A 27,267-nucleotide genomic window follows, 5' to 3' on the forward strand; every position below is an offset into this window, starting at 1 on the left:
AACTTTGATCAGAGCCTTAGGAGAATCTGATACTGTGTCCGTCTCAGAGCGACAGAAAATCTAGCCAGAGTTTGGGGCCAGGTTAATCTGGTGCATCTCCAGTGACGTCAGTGAGAAGGTGAAACAGTCTGTTCCATCCCCTCACCTCAACTCCTCATGGAGAAGAATTTACTCTGGACCTCAAGGCCAGACAGTGTAGGGGATTATGAAGTAGTAATGGCTTAAGATATTTTTTGTCTCTGGTACTGTTTGGAAGGAAACATTTTGTTAGATTTGCTGATATGCAAGACTGAGGTGAGGTTCTTGTTAGATTTGAGGCTGCTACTTGCAAAGGGCATAAGGATGGCAGCAGGACTCCTGCTCCAGCTGTGCAATCTTCTGTTCAGCTGCATTTTGCACCTCCTCACTGTAGGAGCTCATGGCAATGTTGAGTACAATAAGTTGCTATGTTCCCAAGGCTCCCTGAGGAGCCAAACTTCTGGGCCTCCCAGAGGTGAGGAGGATTCACAACTCCCTTAGAAAAAGCTCTTGAGTATATCTGGGCAGGAAGAGTTAACTCTTGTGCAGCCTTCATTTGTCTTGCCATTGGGCTGGAAGCCTGGCATGCTGCTGGGCTGAAGGTTCTTTGTGGGTTTCCCAGGCTGGCTTCTGCCCTGGCTTCATGGGTTACTGTGGTGTTGATCCACTTGGAACCCTGGCAAAACACTGGTGTGCTTCAGCCAGTAAGTTTTGTTTTGTGGACACAGATGGATTTAAAATGTAAAAAAGCTGTTGACCACTCTTCTTTTCCATGATCTTATTTTGTCATTTTTGAGGAAGAATTTGCATAAAAGAGAGTAGTAGTGTCGTTCACTGGCTTCAGAAGGATTGGTTATTCTTGGCTTGGGGAACGGAAGAAGACATTTCCTGCAGGGGAATTTAGTGGCCCAGTGAATGTCTGTCAGCAGAGCCAGAAGGTAGAAAGGGTCTGTAAAATGAAGAAGAATGAGTTTGTATATGGTGTGATGATGTATAAGCAGGAGAAGTTAGCTGAACCTGACTGAAATGAGACAGAAAGCAGTTGGCCTGGTCTGCAGATGAACGTTATTGTTTTGCTAAACACGATTCTGTTAACTGTACCCTGATTTTCACAAGCTGGTGGGATATTTCATTATTAAACTCTTGATAAAGCTGAGTGGGGTGAGGAATCTGGAGGAGGAGCACTGGGTCTTGTGTAGGCATTAAGGATGTACTGGAAGAAGCTCCTTACTTACGGCCAGCAGCCCCCTCTGAGACAACAGTATGTCTGATGGGGTGCCGATGGAGCTCTTGGAGTCTTGGACTCCTCTGGAGCCAGGAGCTGATGCCAAATACAGGCAGGAAGATGACCAGGTTCAAGACAGATGACAGGATCATTGGGTCTAAATGCCACCTGTGTATTGTGTAGTAGGACAAGGGCTCTTGAGGACTGTGTTTTCTTCAGTAGAAAATAGTTACCTCACTGAGAACCCAAACCAAAATGCAGATGTTCTGCCAATGCATGTATCAGCCCATTTATCAATAATAAATGTGTAAACCAGAAAGGTCAGCTGTGTTTAATGTCATGTGGCAGCTTTGTGATTTTAGTTACAGTAAAAACCCCAATGACAAATGAATTCAATGCTCTTTAGAGCTTGTTCCTTTCTGCTGCAGTTAATTGTGTTGCCTTACTTGTGCTTGGGCAAAGTTGGGCTGCTTCTGCCATGGTAGAAGAAATTTTATTTAAATAAAGAAAAATGGGGTAAAGTGGCAAATTACTTGCAGATTCTCATTTACTGGGGGACTTTACTGTAGCTTAATGCTTCAGCAACACCTTGTTACTGTGTTGGAGAGTGAAGTTGCAGGCAATATCACTGTAATGGGCATAAAAAGGTTGTTGCATTTAACCTTAAATTAGAATGACTGACAATTTCTGCTTCTCTCTTTCTTCCTATTCTGTATGCAGTTTCAGGTATCTGGAGTAAATTGGGATAACTTGAGTTTGTCCCCTTTCAACTTTTTGTTGCATAGACAGGGACTGCTCGGCTAGTTTTGTTGTTGTTTGCTTGGCTCCTTTATCTTAAGCTTCTGAAACTCATTCTTGATCTTTTTCCAAGCTGTTTTCAAAATGTAGTGAGCAGGATCCTCCTGCTTAATAACATTTCTTCGGTTTTTAGGAGTAGTTATCAGTTTGGGTGTTTTAAATTGACTGTTAAAGAATGACTGCTATAGAAACCTGACTTTTAAATGAGGACCCTGCAGACAGTTTGTGCTGGAGCTACTTTTAAATTGCAGCTGACGTTTTGAGCAGTGCCAGTACATGTGCTTGGTCTTTTGTTTTCCCCTCTGAATGTGTCCATACCCGTCTGGCTCTGGTTTCAGCTTTGCAGGTTCTGCTTGCCCCATCCACCTGACAGCAGGGGTGTGAATTCCCCTGGTTTGTGGTCCGTGCTCAACAGCAGTGTCCTTGTTTCAGGAGGTGACACAGACTGTGGCTGCTGTCAGCAGCAGCACAGCAGTGCCACACTGAGAACACCGGTTACTTGCTGCCGTACAACCAGAGTGTTCCCCAGGTTTTGGCAACAGTTTTCAGCTGTGGTGTTCATCCTGTGCCCATCAAAAAGCTGGTGATGGTGCACCAGGATGAGGCTTTGATTTCAGTCTGTTGATAGTCTCTAAGTTCTCAGTTGATGATAAGACCAGCTCACTTAGAGATCCAGTTACATTTGCTTCTGTTTACCTATTTACCTATTTAAGGCACTTCTTTTTCTGAGTTATCAGTAGAGGCTCCTCCACTTTTTTCCACTTCACTGACAGCCCTGTCTTGTTTAACTCCAAATAAATCTTAGTAACACGTGCAGCCCAAAGATGAGGGGTAAAAACTAATCTTTAGATTAGGAGCTATAGAAAACGAAATGAGTAGTGAACACAAGAGAGAGGTTTTTTTCCCTTTATGTGTTGTCCAAGGAAACTGTCACAGAAAATTTAAGTTAGGGAATGGTGATAGTGAGGAGCAGTGCTGGACTTTGTTCCTGAATTCAGGTGAAATAAAAAAAAAAATTAAAACTTTTCCAGATGGTCCCCAGTGAGATTAAGCAAAACATAGGCAGATCGGAGAAGGAGCCTCCCTGTAGGACTGATTCAGTACTGCTGAGATTCTTTCGTTTGCATTCAGCTTCAGTGGGAAGGTGTTGGGGGTTGCTTTTTTTTCCTTGCCACAGACGTGGTTAAAAGTCACAGCGAATATTTCATGACTTGGTGAAAAGCCTGTGACCTCTCTCAGTTGCCTTGTTCATCAGAAGGCAGATAGGTAATAAAGAGTCTCCTGTGTGAGAGGAGTAAGGAGAACCTGCTGTTTTAATTTTGTTCACAGCAGTGGGCCAAACTTTGTTCTTTCAGTGCTGGCCTTGGTAATTGGCTCGATATAATATAGGAATTCAAGCCATTGCATATCTTTGGCCTTATAACTGCTAATGTCACAGCCAAGAAGAGTGCAGTCTCCTGCAGGAACATACAGTAAAAAAGAACAATAAGCATGTTTCAAACTACATACAGGCAGTGGTACTGAAGGGCCTCAGCTCAGTCCTAATGGGTTCATTTGGGTCCAGGTTGCCTGGACAAATGGATTTTGCTGGTTTAGACTCAGGGAGGTTGGGGATGGGGGATGTGGGTTTGATTTGGGAAATTTTCTGGACTAAATATTATGTTATGATAAACATAATGGACTAAATATTATGTTTCTGATTCCTGGGAACTAGAATTCACTACTTTAGGCGGGGAATTCAGGAGTTTTCTCAACATGAAGAGTTTGATTATAGTGTGCATTGCTTTTAGGGTATTCCATGTCCTGCTGAGCAGGGTGGCTTCCACAGGTATATGCTAACATTTTGTTTTTCCTCTGCTCTCAGCCATGGTCAGCTAAGGCTCATTTACCTTGTTTTTTGCAGACATCTACAGTTTATTCATAGTTTTCAATGCAGTTCTAACACCTGTTAGGCACTCCTCCTTCCTTTTTTTGGAGAAGCATTTAATTATGACAGGGTTTCCCTTGAAGCACATCCTCCATTCAGTTCCCTAATTGTAGAATTCTCAGTGGGATTCTCCAGATGGGGGATAGAGGATAATCTTCTCAGAGCTCCGGAAGAAATGTGATGCCAAATTAGAGAAAATAGATCCTTTTTATTAAGCTCTTGGGTTCTTTTTACTCTTATTTTAAGGTGACCTTCTGTTAAAGAGAAATGTTGGACAAATGGCTATCCTTTTAAATAATCCTCAACAACCTTACCTGGGTTAGATTAGAAATCCTGAATGGATTTAAACTTTTTTTGCCACTCATTCTATCCTCACAGAGGCAAAGAGAATGAACTTGTCTGTTTCCCTTTTGTTTCTAGTTGGTTTCATTTTCAAGCTACAGGGCTCTAAATTAAGGAATACTGTCAGTGTTCTTGGCCTGGTGGGCAGGTATAAAGACAAAGCCCCCTCCTTTGTCGAGTGTCACAGTGTCACTTTATGGGTCACTTCACTGCATGCTGCTGTCGTGGGAGTGCTGTTCCCATCCCCAAGGGGCTTCCAGGCATTCTAAGTGTGCTACGCAGTGCCAGTGATGTTTGAAAACACGGCAGCACTGGCTATCCCATTTTGTGCCCAAATGCTGGCCATGTCTGCTTCTGCTGAATTGGCTAAATCTGGCATGTGACGGCTGAAGGGCTCCAGGGGCTGTCCCTACAGGGCCAGTTCTGCTGGAAGGAAGGTTCCCATGTGTTTGATGCACAGATTAATTCTGTGAGCTCCTGCATCAGAAGATGATACCGATATTTTTATAGAATGAAGAAGGTAAAGCACAAAGAAACAACTTCAGTCCTGTACTGAGTTGTTGGCAGTGCCGGGAGTCTGGAAGTGACAGACTGTGGTCTCTTGTTCTAATCATTGCCTGTCTTTGGGATTTTGTGTGCATTTAAGTCTCTAGAGAACATTTTCTTTAGCAGTAAGGGTGCCAGCATTTGCACTGGAGGGAAGGAACATCTTGTCAGCAAGGAGGATGAGACTATAGATTTTACTGTATGTAGTTGGTTGGCTTTGCAGTGTGATGTGCCAGTGGGGATGTGTACAGTTTGCAAGAGTTGAACTTTGGTGCCCAGAGGTCAAAGGTGGTAATCCAAATTTTTTTTTTATTTTACAGGTCTACGCACAACGAACTAGAAAAGAACCGGTAAGTAGCTAATGAGATGAATTCTTAAAACTATAGACCTGGTGAGTGTAATGTGCTTTGAGCTTACTCATGCAGGTGCTGTTTGATCAGCTTAGACAGCTGTGAGTGACCACACTGCATCATGTAGTTTTAAAAGTTTGGGGGAAGACATGAAAAGATCTGAAAAAGAAGCTTTGTTTTCAGTTGGTTTTTTTTTTTTTTCCCCTCTCTCTCTCTCTGAAAAGGCAAGAAGTGACCCAGTTTTGTGACTAATCTGTATGCAGAGTAAATACTGTTCTTCTCCTGACACAGTGAAATCTGATTGGGGCACTTTCCATACATGAGGTTGCTACGGGATCAGGTTTCTTGGGTGTTGGGTACTATGTGTTACCATGAATCGAAGGGCAGAGCCCTGTGCTCTGCACCCTCTCCCCCCTACCCCTGCACTGGGCTGTGTCAGTCTCTGTAGCACAGAAGAAAATACCATTGTCCAGAGGCTTGGAGCTCTGGCTACCTGCACTCCTGCAGAGACTTTTCTAACCTGTTCTAGGATTGCGCTTGTTTAGCCTTGAATCTGATGTTTTAGCAAGCCCTGCAGTTTTGTTACTTGGCTGGCTCTTCTATGACTCAACCCTTTTGTAACAGGAGTTAAAGTAAGATAAATACCATTGAGACAAGGGGAGTTAGTTCACACACAGATCAGATTATCACCTTCCATTCAGGATGCTATAGTTAAGGTTGTGTCAGGGTTTCCATTATAAACTTATCTTGGCTCTTCTGTGGGATTTTAGGGGGGCTGAGGGTGGATGTCTCTGTTTTTTGTGGCTGTTGTAACAAAGGAGGTGCTTTGGCCAGCTGCTCCTATAAAGAAACCCCCAGGGTGGGAAGGAAAGCTGAGTCTAAATAGGTTGATTGCCTCCTCTTCTCTCTCAGCAGCCATCATTTAACAAGGGATGGGAGGACTGTGAGGATGGCCAAAGACACAGAGGCTTTGAGCCATGTGTGTATTTTCATTCAGACAAGATCTTCCCATGTGGCTTCAAGGGAGTTGGAGCTGAGTACCTTGTGTTGGTCATGTTTCCCTGTCTAGTTAAATGTATGCAGAAGTCCATTGGGGAGGTCCTCTTAGTAAGAAGAAAAAAGCCCTCAGTTTCCCCCACATCTGCCTCCCCCTAACAGCAGCAATACTGGGAAGCACTTTGGCCTTTGCATGGTCTGGGTGTTTTCTTCCAGCCTGTGCTTCTACCTCCTGATATTTTTGAGTATCTGCAGAGTTGCCATGGTCTTATCTCTCTGGGTTGATGCAGGGAGGGTTTTTTATTTGGGTTATGTTGCTCCCTGAGCTTCAGCCTCTCCAGTCCCAGGTTGAGCTGTGTTGAGGGGTGTTGGCTCCTGGGTTTTCCAGTGCCCTTTCCAGTTCTATTTACCAGTGAGGGAAAGAAAATGCAGTCCTTGGGTCTGACCCAGAACTGAAGGTGCTTTTTTTCTCCATGACAACAGTAGACTGTCACTAATCTTCAATGTGCTTATTTGCATATCTAATTGTTGCTGCAAATGCTGCTTTTACTCAGTACAGCTTTAGAGCAGGGCTGTCTCCATCTTTCCCTCTACCAGCCCGGTCCTATCACATTGGCCAAGTTTGCATGGATATATGATCATCTTCTTCTAGCCTGAGGGCAGGCAGCAAAACTTCAAATTCTGTGTGGGTGGGATCTTAGCAGCCAGTGTTACAAACTTACTGTCCAGCTAAGAATTCCTGTGGACTGATGGGGTTGGGATGTGCTGGGTACCAGTTGTATGAGTTGAGGAAGTTTATCCCTTGATTCCCTGTCTTTAACTGAGGACAGATATTATCTGAAGTGGGGATAGCATAAATATTGATGATTGACTAGCATGTCAAGAAGTGTTACTCGTGAAAGGAATGCTTTTACTTCAGCTTCCCCTTATGCCTCCTTTTCCTGAATATTGGCAAGATGTTTGATTGCTGCAGAATTTGTCCTTCCATTTTCAGTTGGTGTAATATTTCTCTCTTCCTCTCCTTTTGTCTGTTATTCTACTTAGTCCCCACCTGCTCCAGGCTGAAGATTCCTAACCATCAGCCTTCTCAGCAAGGTTTTTCCTCCAGGGCTTCCCATTCCGGGGCACTGTATTCCAGGTCTGTCTCAGACATGGTTTTACAAGCCTTTGGTTTTCATCCTTCTGGGAAGGGCACACGTTTGATCACACTGGGTGCTCTGTACAGGCAAACTCCTGTATCTGGGAGCTCTGGTCAGGAGTCCGGTGTTCCTGGTGGGGGATTGTCTGTCTCTTAATGCAGATGCTATGGCTTGATCAGCTACTCACATCTGCAAACCCAGCTAGATGCTGTGGTGCCTTTGCTGTGTTTGCAGTGTTCATTACCAATGATTTGGGCAGTGAGTTGCATACTGGAAGCATTTATTTTCAAACTCCACAGTAGTGTTTTCTGAATGAGAGGGATTGCTTGCTGTGTTCCCCAGTTCCATGTTTTATTTGCTGTGTTGTTAAGTTTGTCAGTGTCTCCAGAATTAACTGTTGCAAATATAAAAGCCCTGATACTAATGGCTTTGTGGCTGACAGGTGCTCATTTCCCCTATTATTTGAGATTATTCCTTCTGAATCTCACTGTTATCTCTATTATTGACACACACTGTAATTTTCAAAATTGTCCACTATTAGGTCTCTGACTCTGTTTTTTTCTCTTCTTGTCTGTGAACAGCAGTCTTCTTATATTCAGTTAAATTTTGGTTTAACCCATTCAACAATTACACAGAGTTTGTTTCAAGCAGTAGCAAGAGAATATTAGTAAAACAAAATGCTCTTCTCCTTTTTGAATATGTGATTTAACTTGGACTCAGTATTGGAGAGCTGGTGGTGTTTTAATGTGTACCTCTTTAATGTAGAAAACCCCTAAAAATGTATTTTAAAATATTAAAGCAATTTTTTAAGGTCTACTGCTTGAAAATATTTCACTCCAGAACACTCCATTGGTTTTGCTAAGGAGCTGTTTGATTTGGTACCAAACATTTGCTGTAATATTTAAATGACTCCTCTTCTGGCTTTGATTTGGGTTTTTTTATTTGAAAAGATTGCAGTGACATTTATATAAGGGACTTCGTTTGTTGTAAAAGATTAAAGTTAATTTATACTTATTATCTATCATTAATCCTCACACTGAAAAATTTTATTTAATGGGTATGTGTTTCAGTTTATCTCTGCTTAGGATGAGTCATAGCTTGCATTTAAACAAGAAACCAGCATTCTTTTCATCTGCTGCAATATGTAACTAAAATGATATTTTTTAGTCCTTTAACACGCCTACCAAAAAACCTGATGTGTAAGCAACACTTCATCATTTTCTGAAAGAAAACAAGATAAAGCGTGTGACTGAAAGATGAAGTTTGCAAGTGTAATATTTTCTCCAAAAGGATAACAACTGAAATTCAGGCTAAAGGTAAATGTTTGTGTTGTACAGATAGTGGTGTTAGCTGTTGTCTGTGAACATTTTAGACACATGGCAGTGTTAGGAGGATGTGGTCAATGTGGTATTAAGGGAAGACACACAGCTCTGAGGTGACATCCTGCTGCTCTGTGAAGTGGCAGTTCTGGTAGACCAATACAGCAGTGATGTCTGTCAGACAAGTTACATCTCCTGACAGAACAAGAAAGAGTTTTGTAATGCTGTTGATCAGATTTAAAAAATAAAAACCACCAACCAGCATTTTTTCTGTAGGTCATACATTGTTCTATTAGGTTTTGATGATGATTGCTTTGTAATACAGCAGAAGGAAGTAAAACAAAGCTGAGTAATTGGGTAAAGAATGAGTTATGAGAGCATATTTTTCTTATGGTAACAATAATTCAGTTCAAACAAAAGATAGACCAAGGAGGTAAAGACCTTGAGATCACTGAAAATAGAATTTTCTGAGGATCTTGCAGAATTTGTGGTTTTGCAAAAGTATATCATTTAGAAAGAAAAAGGAAAAAATCTAAAGGAGACAAACATCTAAACCAAGTTGCTAAAAGTTTTTTTCATGTAAAAGCACAGAGTGTAATGATGTAACATCCTTTCTCTCTGATATCTTTTGAGATGATCAGAAGCAAAGAAGACAAACACATAGTAATGATCAAGTACTGTGGTTTTTAGCCTGACTCTTACCAGAATTCCCCATCTTGTGGTTCCTCACCCATTCTTTCTTTGACGTGAGAGACTGTTTTTTGCAGTGGTTCTCCAAGGCGGTTTCTCACCCAGAGCTGACTGTTGTGCTCGGGTGCCTATCTGAGGTAGTGGATAAGATAAAGAAAAAGCCCTGCTGAAAGCTGAGGAGAGAACAATGACCTGGGTCAGCTTGCACTGAAACATGGGGGCCTTCTGAGACTCTGCAGCATTTGCACCATTTGGTTCTGTTTCTTTAGAATAAGGGCTTTGAGTGTGTCTTAGGAAAAGCTTTTAAGGTAGGGCTTTTAAATAGTGCAGACAAGCTGTCTAGGCTGGGAAAGATAGAAGGAAGGGAAATGAAAGTATGGTGAATCCTTGCTACTCTGAATAGACAAGGATGATTGTGCTTTTGTAGTGCTATATATACTTGCCAAGGCAATCTGATCAGTGTTTGTCTTGAACCAACTAATCAATCTGGTGTTGAGTTCAGTGCTATTTATCAGGAAAGCTGGAACAAGAAACTAATCCAGTAAATTTCATTTGTTCTCTGGAGTGGGCTTTGTTTTCATGCTAACTTCATGTAGCAAACGTTGACAGTACATATTGTTTTCCTCATTAATAAAACTTGGAACCTGTGATGTTCCTTGCAGTAAGCCATATCCAACACAGCTGAGCATGCATCTTTCTTTGACACATTCAAAGGTCAGAGCATGCACTGATCCAACTTGCTCCTTGTGGGAGCTGTAGCTAAGCTCTCCTGTCTCCAAGGCCAGTGTGGAACAAGAGCTGAAGGTAGTTAGCTGTCTTCAACTCTGTTGTTTGGATGACACATGCCTCTGTTTTCAGCTGGGGCTAACAATTTTCAACAGAGCTGCAGCATGTTTCTCTGTTTTAGGAGATCTGGATAACTTATTACAGTGCTGTTCCTGCTTTTGCTTAACCTGGAGAGGATGAAGCTGGTGGCTTTTGGAGTAAAGCTGTCAGAGAGCTGTTCTTTCTGGGTACATTCAAGCTCAGCCAGCATTATTTAGTGTCAGTCTGCCTTCTGCTGTTTCTTTGCATTGCTCTGAGAACTCGCCAGTCACTGGTGTAACACTGGAAGGCTGACCACCACACTTGCTCATGCAAAGTGCCTCCTTGGGCAGAAGCAGCATTTTGATTCAGTTACAACTGAAAGTCTGCAAAGGCTTTGTTTCACATTAGCTGGGTTGCTGAACATTCTGAACTCTGAGTACAGCTGCTGCAAAGGGACAGTTAGTCTCCATGCCAAGATTTGAAGGAAATAAAATGATCCACATTTCATTTCAAGTCCTTTAGTACTGCTCATATAGGAATTTCTAGTTTCAATATGATTTATTTTTTATTCAAAGTGATGCAGTGAAGAATGTATGCATGCCTATCATCCTTTCTGCTGCCAGATCTCTGCACCTCCCTTAGGAATCCAATAGCTGTTGAAGATAGAAGAAGAAAAAGAACAATACTACTATTTGGGATGAACTGTCACAAAGAAAAAAATGTTTTTGTTTCAAAAATGTTGCACAATAAAATCACTGTTATAAGCCATTTTTCAGAAACAGATATTTATCACAAAGCCCTTCTTAACTAAGACATGTCTGGGGCACTTTCTGATGTGTTTTTCTCCCGTGGTGTAGAAAGAACTGTCAGCACAATCTGCTTGACCTTGTCATAATATGGTCTGATGCTGAGAATCCTTTCATCGTTCTCCCTCTCAGAAGGGAGACTTGAGAGGAAACCCCCATCTTCGAAAGAAACATTCTCTGCAGTCAGGTCTCTGTACCAAATCAGAAGTCATCAGTCTGATTTGGAGTGCATTGCCAGCTGTGGTTCCTGAATCTCTTCCCAAACTTGCATCCTCAGATTTCTACTTGGGTGCATTGCCATTGTTTTCTTTCAGGCTGAACTTTCTCCAGTTCTGTATATTTGTCTGTCCTCAAAAAATTATAACGACTGGGCAAATGCCCTCTTCTAATCAGCGAGCTTGGACCTCTGGTCCCAAGTAGGAAGTCAAGCATTCAGCTTTCCTGGCTCCATTTTCAGTCATGTCGTGGCTCTGTACTTACCATCTCTCTCCTAAATGGATCTCTGGAGACTGCAGGCTTGGTTTTTTGTTTGGTTTTTTTTTGTTGTTGTTTTTTTTTTTTTTTTCCCCAGGGTGCTTTTTGAGGCTGAGAGCCAGCAGTCCTGATGTAACAACTTTCCTTGTTCAAGTGACTAACATTGCTGGTGAGCCTGAAAGCATTGCTAGCTAAAACCCAGTTGGGAGTTTCTACTGTAGGGAAGATGAAGTAATAGGAACATAATTTTGAGAGAGATCACCTGTTAACGAAAAATTTCAGGACCTTGTACTCTTGGGGCAGAAGTTGGAGTTGGAGGTGTTGATCTACATCTGGTACATGTAATAATGTAGCCCGTGCAGATTTGTATTAACCAAAGGAAGTGGGATAGAAAATGAGGGAAACATGCTCTTGTTGTCTTTCTGTATGTGGCCCATTTTTACTGAAGTATGACAACTTTGATAACCTCTAACCTTATACTGCAAGGGAAGATGGGAAGAGTGGGATGCCCCCAGGTGTCTCCTGGTGTGACCTCTGCCAGTTGAGAAGCAGAAACATGCCTGGATGAAGAAAAGGAGTGGGGACAAGGTTGCATTGACCAAGTCCTTTGCTTCATTGATCAACATCTCTGGCTGGTTGCTTGCCTTTTCTCTCCTTCATACAAGTTTCCCCTATCCCACCTTCTTTCAAAACTTCATGCTCACTCCTTTTGTCCCTCTCAGTGTCCTTCTGTCCCCTCAGTGCTGACCAGGGCCAGGAGGTGCTGCTTGACACCTTCTCCCATAAGGAAAGAGAAGATGGACACAAAGTGTAGGCACATTTGCTGCTTTGGGAGGCAGCAGTATGGTCTAACTCCTAGTTTTGGGTTCTGTGATGGTAAATGCTAGTGTGTGACAGGTGTTCACAACCTTGCCTGGGAAAGGAGAGAAGGGCTTCATCGTGCAATTGCTGTGGTTCTTGCCTGGCTGCAATGATGCTGGTCACCCTGAGTAGTTTGTATAACCGTGGACAAACAGACCTCACAGGTTTCCTTCCAAAAAGTACATGAGAAAACCATAAAACAATTAAATAAGCGATGTGAAACCAAGGGTCAGGAATTTTCCTTACATGAAGCAAGTGGATAACATGGACAGGGCTACATCAGGGGCATGGCAGAACATAGCAGTAGATGGTGCAATGTACCAGTATTCCTTCTGTCCTTGGGAGTTTGAATTTGTGTGGAAATACAGATCATCTCTGCCTAGTGCTCTTTGTGATTGTTCCTTATAGTGCCTGTGCAAAATTGTAGTATCCTGATTTTCAGGGGTGAAACAGACCTGAGTCTGTTAGATGCAGGCTGAATCTCAGATAAAGATTTTGGATTTGTACGAGTCTGGAGGAGTACAGAGGAATGCCTGCATGAGTCAGGTTTTCAGCCCAGTGTTCCATTAAGAAGGCCTAGAGGCTGTCTTTTGAAGCTATACTTTATGGGTACACTGCTGCCTGAGCATCACTTCCCATTAGCCATGTAATAAGATTTTCTGTCCCTCTTGCCTGTTAATTATTTACCTTTGAGAGTACATTCATAAAGCACCATGACTTATTTAGGGGGAAAATGAAAAGCTTTTGCAAAGCATGGATGCTTTTTTCTGTCTCTCTTTTTTTTTTTTTTTTTTTTCCTGTTTTTTTTTTTTTTTGTTTTTTTTTGGGTTTTTTTGTTTTTTTTTCTTGGGAGTTCAGTACTTATAAGGCTCAGGGTGAAGAACAGATTGCTGTGAATGGGAGATTTTGCAAATGAGCATGTTCAGCTCACAAAAGGTGAGGCAGGAAAGGAGATGTAGCAGTTACAGAATGATCTTGTAACTGTACAAGGGTTTCTGCGCAGGCAGGGCTGAGGGAAAGAAGGAGGATTGGTAAAGGAAAGTTTATTCATGAAGCCACCAGTGAAAACAGGACATGAGTTTGAAATGCAGCATTACTTTTATAGAAACAGACTCAGTGCATGGTATCAGCGGGTTCACACATGGTCCAGACTGATAGCAGTTCCTGTGATAAGGGTGTGGTTTTTATCATGGTAGGTAGTAAGCAGCTGCACAAAATTTAGTCATGCTTGCAAAGTCAAGTGCAGGCTGCTATCTCTGAGTTGTCTGGTTGCTGAGCCAAGGTGGAATATCTAAAAGCATCTGAATCATTTAGAAGCAGAGCTCTTAATGGCTCTCGGGTGGATACTTGCTCCTTCACTTGGGCAGTTGTTGCTCCTTGCGGGTTGTCTCTACAGTGCTGTAGTTATGCAGAGTCATTTGGGGAGCAGTGCCAAGGGTTCCTTAGTCTCCAGAACAGTGTATAATGCAAAAACACAAGGAGGACACTTGATAGACACTGGTCTTCTTGTGATTGAGTGTGTTTTTAGTAAAAGGACAAGGACCCTTCCACATGGGTGAAGGCTGGCAAAGCCATACAACCGTCAGGAGTGATATGTGGAAAGGTAGTTGATGCCAGACTTGATTTTGCTGCTTATTTTTGTGTATGGGAAGCTCTCCCTGTGAACATCGCAGGTAAGAAAAGGAGCAGAACAGGAAGGTTCAGAGGAGAGGTCAGCCCTGAGGAGCCCACTGTGGCTGTCACTAGCCTTGAAGAAGAGCCTGATAAGTCAAGAGTGTTCCAGGACATGACAACAGGAAACTACCAGTATTTCCATGTGCTACTACTATGTGTTAAATCTCCTCTTTCTCTCAGAGCTGGATTTTGCAGGAGGGATTGCTTTGGCTCTCCCAGGAAGTTCTGGGCAATGTGTCCCCTACATTTTCCTCTCATGAGAGACTTTACAGTACTACTTAAAAGACACAACCTGCTGAAAAGTTGGTAATTAATTCTAATTCCACATGGCCAAAGCCCATCCCTTAGATGGGAATTGTTCTGCTCCTTCTGGAAATTCAATGGAATAATTCAAATGAGTCATTCTAAAAGGAGGAGCAGTGCAGCAGGTTTATTGTAGAAATCAGAGGCTAAAACAGAAGTTGCTTTGTATCTCCCATGTCTTTTATTTCCACCTATTTGGCCTTTTTCCCTGGGGTGGTTTGAGTTGTGGGTTGCCCAGTCAGGTTTTGCCCAGCTGTGTGGGAATCTTCCATACAGCTTGGAAAATGCCATTCATTAGCTACACTCCGGGAAGGCCAGGAGGCCAAGCATGGGGCGAGTTGGCGCGTTTGCCCAGATGCAGCTTACGTGCAAGCACACACAGAGAGCTTGCAGTTAAAAGCTACGTGCCCTTCTCCCTTTAACAGGGGAAGACAGCCCCAGCTGTGTATACAGCTTGGTGTTTCCCTTTGATCTGTGTTTGTTTCCAGTGTTTCTCATAGAGTGGATCCTGGCGCTCCTCAGAGCTGTCTGCCCTTTTCCAAGTTTGCAGCTGTGTAACTGGAGCTTGCTGGGGTGCAGCCGGTTTCAGCAGTTTGGGTGGGGGGTTCCTCTTCCCTGCAGTCCCTCCTGTTGTTTGCTTTACTCCTGGTCTTTTCTTGCCGATGTGCACAGCAGGGAGCTGTCTCATTCTGGTAATGGAAACAGTGCCTTGCAGATGCCTCAAGATCCTCCCTTTTACTTTGCCTGTTTGCTCCTACACACACGGCATTAATGCCCTTTGCCAGCTGCAGCTGCCAGCAGATCGTCTGCTCTGTCACCCAGGTCAAACCTCTGAGAGGTTTCTGGAGACTCAGCATGCTGCCCCTGCAGCTGGCTCAGGCTCTGTATCTAAAGGAGAGCAAGAAATTTTGTTCTTCAGATTTCTGTAGTTTCTGAAGTTTTCTGAAGTTGTCAGAGATGGGGCTGAGAGGCACCTGCAGCATTCATTTGGTGCCCTCATCATAAGGCAGGATGCACTCCATCTAAAGCTTTTCTGGCAGGTGCCAATCTAGCATGGTCTTAAAAGCATTTGACAGCAGGATTGCATAGGGAAACAGTGCAGCCTATTGCCCTGATTAACTGTGGTTACTGCTAGAAAGTTTTGTCTAACATCTGACTAAGAAGAAAATTATTTCAGCATTGTTCAAGGGAAGAAAAAAAGCCATCCAAAGTTGAGTGCCTCTGAGTGTGAAGACTCCCAAATGCTGAATTTAGCAGTCAACTTTCCTAGCAAGAATTACTCTGTTAGACCATCAAAGTATGCTGAGGCGTTCTGGCTGAGATAGGCAAATGTGAGGAACAAAATACATGGATCTTTTCTTTTTCTAATGCATGTGTTTCCCACTTCACCTAACTCAAAGAGCAACTTCGATGCCAAAAAAAGTGGGAAAGTGGATAGGAACACTTCATCTCCCATGGATATTCTATGTAATAGGACCCTCTTAGGAAATGTGCAGAGCCTGTTCTCTGTGGTGTGACCTCTTTTAAACTTTTCTTGGCTTGAAGAAGTAGCTTACAGGCTTGGTATTCACTGGAAAAAGCATATATGGGGATACATTTCAGTGAAGGGATTGGAAAAGGAAAGGAGAAGCAAAATCTATATCTAGTGTCATATACTTCAGGAAAACATGTGAAGGCTCTCTGGAGTCATGAGTGTCTCTTGAGTTGTGTGTTGTGGTGATCTCTGCAAAGAGTACATATGGTGGGGAAAGAGCAGAATGGGATGGGGTTTGTACAATGTGTTGGGCACACGGGAAGTGTTCAGCAGCTGTCAGAGTGAAAGCCTCCCATAAGCCCTCCAGGCTGTCTCCCAGGTCTGTGCAGACAGCACTGGCTTGTGCTTTCCCTCAGCCATCCAAGGAAAGCAAATTGCATGACATGCTTAAAGAGTTTTATTTTATTTTTATTTCAAAGGAGTTTTTTTTTAATTGCTCTGTTATTTAAAGTGAAAAATATGATTAATCTTGCCAACTCTTGTAGTCTTCCCTGCAATTCTGGTGGTACTCAGGGCAACCCAGCACCCAGAGTTAAGTGTTTCCTATCCCCCACATAAAACTAATGAGCCAGTGTAACCTTTGTATTTAAAAAAACAGAAAGAAGAGGAAGCATCCTATATAGATACTTGTTTTGTATAATCAGTATGATGTCTGAGCTACTATGGTGTATATTTTTTATGGAGCCTAAACCACAATGGGATTAACAGTAGGGTATCAGAAACTAAATGTTTTAAAGAAGTAAAAAGTTTTGTGACTGTGTGATTGCAGTGTCAACAATACAGCTTTCATCTTGTCTTCCTGATTATGACTAAATTCCTTTGAAATTCCATCTTGAGAATTGCTTGGGACAGAGATAACAGAAGACCTCAAATAGATTTTTGTTGCATATATGGAGTAGTGAGGAATTACTGATCCATTTTGGGAAATGTGGTCGTATTGTACTCTGAGCCTTATTAACTACCAGAGAAAGCTGGATGAATTGGTTTCCCAGAGCATCCTGTTCTCTTGGCTCTTCCCACACCATTGTCACTGCTGAGCTACATGAGCACCTGAAAACCAGGAGTAGCTACATCTGTGCAGTACTGCATGAAGGAATTAGGATTAGCTCCATTTTGTGGATGAGTGGTGAGTACTTCAGTTCCTGAAGGATTTACCTGGGGTCATGCAAGCTGTCTGTAGACAGGTCTGATTCTCATTTAAAGGTCTTGCCTGCTGTATAAACCTTTCCTGCTTGTGGAAATGTCTCCAGTTTGCTACTTTGCCTTTCCTGAAAGTGCCTGCAAGCTCTGCCAGCTCCTGGCTAGCACAGCACTAGGAAAGTCAAAAAGTTCGTCCCTCTGGTTTGTAGTCTGGCTCTCATGCTGAGGAAACCCACCACAGGCTCTTTCTAGGTGGATTGTATTTGGAGAAAATGACTTTTTTATTGTTTTTAGCTATGATTTTTAACAGTAGGGTTTTTAAGAGTATGATTTTTAACAGGAGTCATCCCAGCATGGGATGCAACATAGAAAATAAAATATCTCATTGGTGAAGCAGTAGGGAATCTTGCCTAAGTTCATGAGGCCCTGAGACTGATATAAGCACTACAAAAGAGCGAGGAAGGAGGGTGTGATTGTGATTATAAAGTGGTACTGCTAAGGTATATCTGTAAGGTCATATGGTTATTTCTCAATACTGCTCTGATAGCAGAGCAAATGGAAACAAGTTTCCACCAAACCAGAGGAGTAGGTGTTCCAGCTCCTCTCTCTTTTTCTTTGTCTTTTGTTTTGGAAAGCAAAATTACTTAAAGCCATGAACTATTCAGTGTCTGGTTTGTTCCAAGTGGGGTCCTAACCTTTCTCCTGCTGGGAAAATACAGGGTCAGCAAGCATAAGGCAGCTAATCCTCCTACAAATGTTAGTTTACTCAACTACAGCTGTTTTTGGTTTGGGGAATCAAATTTGTATCCATTTGTGGCATTGAAGACCCAGACAGGGGTCATAATGGTCTTCTCCAGCTGATCAAATGTTCAGTAGGTAGAGTGTCCTGTAGAGCTTAATATAAGGATTTTTGAGCCCTGTTGAAAGCACTAGAAGTTTTGTAGTTGAGCTGAAGCAAATGGAGCATTTTGCATGTCTTAGAGATACATTTTGTCTTGCTTCCAGCCCAGGGAAGTTGTTTCCAAGCAGCCAGCTCCATGCTTTTTCCTTGTCTGAGCCATCTTACATCTCCTGGCCTTCACACACTCCTACAGGAGAGAAAGAAAATATAAGGAAGGTGTCCTGTTAAAGGGAAAGGATAAGGCAGGGGGTGTGTGTTGTTCTTTCCCCCTGAAGTTTATATTGTTTTAATTTTCTAGGCAATCAACTTGACTGCTTTTTGGAAGAACTTTATTGAGAAAGAGTTTGTATTAGCACATCACACCAGCTAAGCAGAGGCAAGGTGTGTTTTTGCACTCTCTGGTGCCTCCTTTCAAAAACTCTTTTTTTTCCTGGTACTTCTTTATGTGTGAGTTCAGGACATGGCTCCCCTACAGTCAGTGTGCTGGGAATTATGTTCTGTTCAGACTCCCCTCTTGAGTAACAAGTATAGGTAATTTGAGTTAAAACCATTTGCCACTTAATGTTAGCCAACTCCTAGCCTCTTGAAATACAGTATTGCTGGTTTTTCTGTGCAAAAATCCTTATCCAGTAAGAAAATTACTGCTAGGATCTTTTAAGTTCTCCTTTCCACTGCTTTTTTTCAAAACATACATCAAAGAATGACCTTGGCTGGTAATTCATTTTCCCTGGGAAGTTTGAGGTTAAATTTAAAATAATTTTAGAAGGTGAAATTACATGCACTGCTTCCCTTGTTCCAGATGTATGCCCTCTATACCTGAAAGGTACAGTAGATACTTGATGACTCCTTAAATATTTCTGACAGTGTGAAGAGATACTAGATGAAGAGCACATGCTTTCCTTCTGGCATAAAAGATTTTGTGTAAACAAGTATGTCAAATGGCCACATTCTTAGAATATACTTCTATTAGGAGTTTTCTTCCATGAGGTAAGCTTCAGAAAATAGATGCATGTGATGGAAAAGTTCTTAGTGGCTATAACTTACCTGCATAATTTTAAAAATTATGTTAATGACAAAAATAACTTCTAGTACCAGATCAGAATTTATTCTTGATGCTGACAAATTTCCCACTCACGATTTTAAAAACAGGAAATATGTTTTCCCAAATAAGATAGCATCCTTTACTCTTTCAGTGATGTACAGATGTCTGTCCTATGAAGCAAATGCTTACTTCTTTCAGCTGGTTAATGAAAGTACAAGTTTGAAACCTGTCTGTATTTGGAAGGCATCAAAGTCCAAGGTCTCTTTCAGGAGCACTGCAAAGAAGCAGAGGCTTTGAGGTACTGTGTGTGCTTCTACTGCTGTGACATCCTGTGGACCAGGGGGAGCTTTTCCACTGTGGGCAGCAGACCAGTCCCTGGCTACTCTCCAGCTGCCTGCTGGGACGCTGTCTGCTGCCTCGGGTTCTGCCAGGCTCAAGTGCAGGCATGGGTCTTCAAGGGTCTCTGCAGATCCTTGCTGATTCATCTGTTTTCTTGTGTGCACCATCTTTGATTTCTTCTGGAGAGGCTGGAAGGACCTGGTGACAGTAGATCTGAGCTGGAGAACTTCCCTGTTGCCTGGCAGTTTTAGAGGCCATTAAGGATTATGGAGTGAGAGCATCCCTGCTTCTCAGTGTCTGACTGCAGAAGCCTTGCAGGAGTCCAAAATACCTCTTCATTTCAAAGGCAATGTGCTTAGCCAGGAAACCTCTGAACAGAATAATCAAGAATAGCTGGAGAGTTTGGAAAATCTTGGCTATCTTTGCCGGTGACCTAATTCTAGCAGTAAAGCTGAAAATCCGTAGATTGCAGCAAAGCAGGTTAGTGCCTCCTCTGCAAGGAGGCAGGTTTCTGATGAATGGCACAGCTGCTTTGCAGGCATGTTGGCAGCATGCAGGAGGACTCTGCGCTGACTTGGCGGCTGTGAGCACACTGTGTATCCCTAGAAGGATAATTACAATGGTATTAGTGAGAACCAGGCCACAGGACACCGCTGGCTATTTAAAGAGCAGGTCTATTTTTAACCACCTTTTAACAAAGATAGAGTTTTTATTAGACTGGGATTTATAATTAACCAGCCTGGATTGTATGTTGGTGTTTACGGCTTTCTTTGCATGTTCCCTGATAGTCAAATGCAGGATTATAACCATATCTTATGGCCAGGGTAGGAAATTGCAATACCTGCATGCTTGGCAGCACATTGAAAAGTTGGTGGCAAATTATCTTTACCTACATGTGGCCATGCCGGCAACACCTGGGCTGTGTTTTTAAGTCAGAAGGAGAATGTGGTGCAGAGCGTTTGTGGCCTGTGGTGGCTGTTGGGTTTAGCATGTTGTTGTGAGCACAGCTCAGCCTAAAAGGGGTTTAGCTGGTCTTCTGTGCTACATTAAAATATAAGTAATTATATTCACCAGGGATTAAAATAACTTTCTGAGTAGTGTCCAAGATAGATAATAGGAAATCCTCAATATATAAATTCAGGGGAAATCTGCTCCAGAGCATCTGTTGCTATTTGACATCTCTTAATAACTGTCTAAAGTGCAGACGGGCACCAAGGTCAGTGTTAGATCTGTATGAAAATGAAGGGGTGAGAGAAAATGCCAGGCATTGATTGATTCCATTCCTCTGCTGGGCAGATGGCCACCTATGCTGTTCTCATCACCTTCTCATTGTGAAGCCCAGGTTATTGCATTTGATCTTTTTCTACTGCCCTGTCTCACTGGTGCCTCTGAAGATCAAAGGGGTTATGAAAGGATGAGCAGTCGTGTTACTGAGCAACTGTGAGTTCATTCTGGAGGAGACATCTTCCAAAATGGCATAATTTTTATTACTGTAGGCATCAGTAGTTTTTGACAAAAATTTTTTGACATTGCCTTTTCTAGTTTTGGAAGCCATGAGATTACAGGTAGTCCCTCTTTTTTAGAAATTGTTTTATTCATTTAAATGAAGCTTCTGTCTTCTAGCCCTATAGTTCAAAGCAGAAAACCTCAAGATGTGCAACAAATAGGACCCAAAGGTCCAGACATTATGCTGTGAATAAAATTAGTTCCAGATACATCACTTCAGCTTCAGAATCACAGTTTTGCTTTAGTATAATTATTTGGGATCTGCTTGATTTGGGAATTTTGAGTGCAGACACGAACCTGTTTCAGTGTCCGCATTTAATAACTGTATACTTGTTCCAAGGAGTTTCCAATCCAGGAGACAGTCAAAGAAGAGGGCAGAAACAAAGCCTGGACAAGCTGAAGGATGGCAGCTAGTGATAGCACAGCAGAGCAAACAGTACTGTCAGAGGAGAGAGTGAAAAGGAGGGTAAATAGAGGCTCAGTGTGAGATGAGAGCAATCCTACTCCCTGTAGTTCTGAAATGAGGGTGGGACTCCCAGGTTTTCAGAAATGTCCTGCTCATAGCTGTGTCTGCAGTGCTCTGCTGGATCAGTCTGTGTCTCACAAAATGGGATGGGACCCTGACTGGTTGCAGACTTAGGATTTATTATCTGTCTGTATCATACAAGCAAAAAGCAAGAGACACAGAGAAACAACAACATCCATGCTAGTCCAGATCAGAGACAAGATGGCAGCTTATGCAAAGCCTTTTTTTACGTATTCTTTGAACTAATAGCATAAAAGAAAAGGTGTAAAGTCATTATACTCTAACCAATAAGAAAAGGACCTATGTGGCTTTAACATTAACAAAAGGACTTCTATGAACCTCAAACAATACACAATAATTCATTATTTAAGATTGTGGAAGTGGATGCTCTCTCACGTGTCCACGTAACTCAAAGTGTATGTAGGCCAGCCCCTGCACTTACTGAGCAATGTGATTTGCACTTAACAACTGATCAGCCACTGGGAGATACAGCCAAGACTGTCAGTTACCACTCCATGCTGCAGCCCAGGAGACACCTGCAGCAAATACAAATCTTTCAGCCAAATCCCCCATATTTCACCAAAGGATTGGAGATTGCCTGATTTCCCCTCCCTCCATCCCTTTTTGAAAACCTTGATTTGCCTTCAAAATCATAACATAATCAGGAAAGCCTTCTCAACAATATTAAGTTTTATACCCAGAGGGACTTGGTAAATGCAGAGATTTTGACAGCTGTGTGATGCAGAGGGAGGTGGAGAGAGCATGTTTTTATGCAGGCTGCAGTAGTAGGCTAGAAGGATCCATGTTGGAATGGGCCAGTGGTGGCAAGACATCACTTGGCACAAGGTTTGTTGGTCTTGCAGTTTCTGTTTGCCAACAACCTGAAACTCTTCCAAAGTTGACATCAGTGATAAGTATCCCCATCTAGAAGAGTTGGGGCTAGAAGTAATTTCTGTGTAAGGTGGCCATACACTCATGCTGCAGTGCAAGGCCACACAGGGCTCAGGGACAGTCAGGGTTTGTACCCTGGATGCTTTCAAAGTGTACAGTGGAGGGTGTGGGCAGCACATTTTCAAGTAAAACTCTTGCTTTATGCTTACCTTAAGGCTTGCAGCTTCTGTTGCAGATGGGGAGAAGGGTGTGTGTGTCCCAAAATCGACCATTTTCTCCTCAGTATTTCAGTTGCTTGGTAAAATTCTCCCTTTCCCAGGGTACCTGGTTTTGGTTTTGTCGCTGAGGTGGCCTTTGGACAAAATGCTGCGGTTGTGGAGTACATCAGTACATTGCTGTTTGTATTTTGTTTCCACTTATGGCCTTGAATCATGACTCTGCTTTCTTATGCACTGTGCCACCCCTTATCTGCCTGGTACATGGCTTGTCACCAGGCAGAGGTACACTAATTTGTGTGACTTTGAAAAACTGCATTGCCTTGGGTTTGGGTTTTTTTATTTCTATTATTGCTCTTACCATTGTTAGGTCATAGATCTCATCATTTGCAGTTTTTTTTCTTTTGCCCTTGATTTGAGAATACAGCTGGGTTCATGTTCATCTCAAACTTTTGCAGACACACTTGACATGGTTAAGATAAGGTTGAAAATGTTGCTTGTAGAACTTTTTTGTTCCTTTAAATTCCTATTTATACTATGTTGTTAGGTCCTTTTATTGTCGGTCTTAAATTTTCATTTCTTTGTTTATTTTAAATAGTAGATCTTAACATGTAAAAATTAAAAAATATTTTTCCAGATAATTTTCATGGCAGATTTTATTAGCTTTTGGAATAAAAATACTCATACATGCCTAGGGAGCCATCGGTAGAAATCGACTGGAAACGGGGTCAGATGAGCAAGTATCCTCTTCCAACTGGGAGCAAACGCACGAAAAGAATCATGAGGAGAGACCTGATTTAAAAATCCAAAAGCAAAGCTTGTTGTGACTGATTTCACAGCTCAGGAGGAGGATATTAACTTCTAGCTGAGCATTTGTGAGTCAGATTTCCTTCTGAAACGTGTCCGTGGTGCGCTGTGGGATCAGGGTGAGTGTGTTTATTGCAGGCTGGCCGGGCGCCTCTGCAGCGTTGCTGCGTGGCCAGAGGGTTCGCAGCAGTTGCATAACGCGCTGCAGCACCGACCTGCCTCTGCCAGCCCGCAGCCAGGGGCTTGGAAAAGCCTCTCTGCTCGCTGGAGACAAGTGCTCGGTAAAGCAGGGAGCAGATACCTCGCTGAGAGGGCTGGGCTGGGGGTCAGGGACGAGAGTAAGGAAAAAACATCAAGTCCTACGATGGCTGTTGGAGATAAGCAGTCTCTGACCTGTGAACTGCTTTTAGAAGGAAACCATACTTTCCCTGCCCTGTGGTTTTTGCATGTGTTTCTCATTACTTTTATCTCAAAATCATTCTCGTACAGTGAATTATTGATGTGGGGTCACGTGTTTCTTCGGGAATTGCTTTCTTTAACCAGTGATCCTTCCTGAATTTCTTAGACTATCTGTTAGGCTATAAAATCCAAACAAAGTTGGTGGTTTCTAATTTCAGGGTTAAATTAGATTTGACTTTGAAAAAGCTTTGAGAGAACGGGAGACATATGATAATGTCCTTCTCCATGTTAGGGTCCTCCTTCTTCTGGTTCTTTTGGTGCTTCTTTCGTTTGGTTCAATTTTTGTAACATCTCACAAAGATCAATTGTCCAATTTAGCCTCAGTGGAACTTGAGCATATTCCTAATGTTGAGCACATGTTTAAATCTGTTGAATTCAAGCCCTATAGACCTGTAGGCATAAGTTCAAAAATATCTGGGAAATTATTTTCTTTTCCCTCTGATGCTCCCTTCTTTCAACATGCAAAATTAAGAATTCAGCATTTTGAACTGCTGCTGGAGGCAAGTTGGTCATTTCCTGCTGGGAGGGAGTCTTGATCTTTTAAAGATGGGAAGAGAGTTTGTGTGTGTGTGTGTGTGTGTGTGTGTGTGTGTGTGTGTGTGTGTGTGTGTGTGTTGCAGATGTTCAGGCCTTGATTCAGCAAAGTCTCTCAGCAGTGTCTGATGGGGGGATAGTGCTGAGTCTGGTAAACCTGCTGCTCCAGAGCTGAGTGTGCACGCGGTTGCCCGACTCCTCAGCAGAGAAAGTTTCTTTTCTCAGTTTCCATCACTTCTGCTTATGGTGGAAGTTGGCAAGAACCCTGCACAAATCCCAAACCACGTCTGGCGAAGAAGCTGCTGTCTCTCTGGCAATGTTAACATTCAGGGATGTCTTGTTTCTGCAGCTGTTTCTGCAGCATTGACCAGAGGAGGATGGGGCAGGCGGTGGGGGCACCCCTTGTTTGTCAGGGGCTGCACAGGGGCTTGGCTGAGCCCACCAGGGCCCAGGAAGGGAAACTGCCAGCGGCCTTACAGTCCTGGGCTGGCCCTTGCAGGACCCTGTCAGGCATTGTTAGGGGGTCAAGTTTCCAGCCCCTGTGTAACCACTTTGTGACCAGCAGACACAGAGCTTGGAGCTGCCAGCACAGGTCCCTCAGCTCTCTGGGGACTTCCCAGGCAGGGAGGAAGCTGGTGGCTTTGTGCCCAGCTTGCTATGGTGCAGAGTGTTGTGCTAGGTTGATTCCTACCCAAACTCCTGAAAAATGTATTTAGAGGTCTGGGGGAAGGAAACAGAGACTTTTTTTTGCACTCACACCTTTTTCTGCAGTGCAGTTTGATTCAGGCAAAAGAGAGCCCAGTTCCTGCAGTGGGATTTGCATGTGTGTTGTACACTGAGACAGCTGAAGCTGTGAGCAAAAAGCACGCATAAATAAAGGCTTCCTCCCTGTGCTTTATATAATCAGAGTGGGTGATGTCATTGGGAGCTGGAGAGGAGAGCAGGCTGTGAAATTACAGCCCTCTGCAGCCAGACAGAGCCAAGTGCAAGGGGGGGCTGCACAAAGCAAGAGCCAGGATCCCCTCTGATAGAGGCTCAGGACAGAGGACCTAGGAGGGGAACTGGGGGGTAGAAGTAGATAATCCAGATGCAGTCAGATAATCCAAATTGCACAGTCACAAAGGGAAAGTAGGGAGAGCAGCAGGCGCCCATTGAGCAGCACTGAGGCTGCCATTTCAAGGGCCAATACTCCCTTCCTCCACATGCAGCCTTCTGCAGCTTATGGATCTGCTGGAAGGGCTGTGGGACTGCTGGGCTTTTTCATCCTCCTTCTGCTTCAGTCTCCTGGCCCATTACAGCTCCTAGCAGAGAAGAGAGGGCATCCTTGCCCTGCTTGCCCTCCACATCCCAGAGGAACTTGCTTCTAGTTTCTTCCTGGCCCCAGAGGAAGAAGCACAAGTAACAGAGGGGCTCTGTCCTAGCCAGAGTGGCCAGGTGACAGGGTGATCCTCAGCTCTTTGTGACAGGGCTTCAGTTTGGCTCTGGGTTTTTGAAACCTCTTGGGAGTTTTACTCCTTTTTTGGTCATCCCAATGCCCCCCTCCCCCCCCCCCCCCCCCCCCCAGTATGGAAATCTCAAATAGGAGTTTTCCCTCTCATCAAGCTGAGCAGGAAGAGGGGACCAGACTCATCCCTTGGGAAAGTGGAGAGCTCCCTTCTTTCAAATCCTTCACAGATTTCTCTTTCAACACATCAAGCATCTACAGTGTGCTCAGAATGCTGCTGTGAGAGCCTGATTTTTTCCCACTTTAACAGAAGGAAGGGCTCCAGCTTTTCCCATCTCCTCTGCAGCTAGCATGCAAAAACTTCGGTCTCTGCTGAAACTGGAATTCTCCTTCTGTCATCCTCTGTCTTCCTCAGGATCAAGAGAGCAAGAGGCAGCAGTCCTTTTCACCAATCCTGCCTTGTTTCTCTGTTATATAACAATATGGGCTTTTAGACTTGTTTTTCTAGATATTGGCAGTTGCGTCAAATATTGGCATAATCCAGTGGTTTACATGGAAAGCCGTCTGGCTCTGTCTGGAGGCTGCACAATGCTGGTATTTGCATTGAAAACAAGAGCCTGCAGCATTGTCAAAACCCGTTCCAAAAGAGTCCAGGTAAACAAAGGGAAAAGACACTGGCATCGTGGCCTGACCTGTGGAATTACAGCTGCCCTGGGGCAGCTCCAGGACTTGATAAGAAAGATTAATGGCTTTGCAATTGCTTTCTCTCTGAAATGGTCTTTTAGCTAAGTCTTCTGTGATGGCTTTCAAAGAATCACAAAATCATTTAGGTTGGAAAAGACTTTCAAGACCATCAAGTTCTACCTTTGACTGATCACCATTTGTCAGCTAGACCATAGCCCTCTGTGCAACATCTAGTTCAGTGAGCAGTGACTCCATCTCCTCCCAGGGCTCTGGAGTTTTACTTCTGATGCACCCATCAGTCTGTCAGCCCTGCAGTATGTGCTCTGTGATTTAAGAACCCATCGTGGTCCACTGGGGCTGTTGGAATTTGAGAGGTCAGGGACTGTGATTGGGTTAGGTTTTAAAAATAAAAAGGTAAGGAAGCTGCAGAGGGGTGACAGCTGAGGAAGTTGTTTAGTTGGATCTTTCTGAAGGAAAGCAATGTGCTCACATGCCAGGACAGTTTGCAGGCTTGGTTGCTCCTTCCCATCCCAGTGTGACTCAGCTTGAAGTGTGAAATAGGGGGAAAATCCAGTGGCAGCACAGAAGAAATGGCTTTGGTCAAACCTCTTTGCAACCTGCCTTAGCTCAGCCAACACCACCTGCCCCTGCAGTGTGCTTGCGGCCTGAGCTGTGCTATGTGCCCTTGTGAGCTTATCAGCTCATACCACGCTCCTGGCCCAGGCAGGTGGCCCCTCCTGATGCCTGGAGTGCTGGCCCAGGCCATCGCCCCTGCTGCAGGCCACAGCCTTTGGCCAGCAGCCAGCAGAGCCACGGGCAGGATGGCTTCTCTGAAAATGGTCTGCATGAGCCTGGGACAAGTAGGAACCTTCTCCACTCAACTGTAGTCCTGAGGCACAACAGGAAGGTTTTCAAGTGTCCGGGGTTTTATTACATGTCTGAACCTTTGCCTGTAGCTTTCAGGTGCTCA

The 27,267-nt window shown here is 43.5% G+C and overlaps 1 protein-coding gene and 1 long non-coding RNA gene across 4 annotated transcripts in view; one reads left to right on the plus strand and one right to left on the minus strand.

The window, feature by feature from the left end:
* MXI1 (MAX interactor 1, dimerization protein) overlaps positions 1-27,267 on the plus strand; it is a 55,832-nt gene that overhangs the window by 21,646 nt on the left and 6,919 nt on the right. For both annotated transcript variants that reach the window (XM_021536283.4, XM_021536284.4), the window contains exon 3: positions 5,177-5,206. In XM_021536283.4, coding sequence (XP_021391958.1) covers positions 5,177-5,206 — 30 coding nt within the window. The remainder of the gene's footprint in view (positions 1-5,176; positions 5,207-27,267) is intronic.
* Positions 5,193-25,716, minus strand: LOC146767071 (uncharacterized). 2 transcript variants are annotated; one of them, XR_014956172.1, is made up of 3 exons: positions 22,364-25,716; positions 18,895-19,833; positions 5,193-18,037 (listed from the first exon to the last, which is right to left on the minus strand). It is a non-coding gene; the product is annotated as an uncharacterized LOC146767071 (long non-coding RNA). The 2 variants fall into 2 exon arrangements; XR_014956173.1 differs by having other exon boundaries at positions 21,035-25,716.

Source organism: Lonchura striata, chromosome 6 (genome assembly GCF_050655825.1).
Source record: "Lonchura striata isolate lonStrDom1 chromosome 6, ASM5065582v1, whole genome shotgun sequence".
Classification (NCBI taxonomy): Eukaryota; Metazoa; Chordata; class Aves; order Passeriformes; family Estrildidae; genus Lonchura; species Lonchura striata.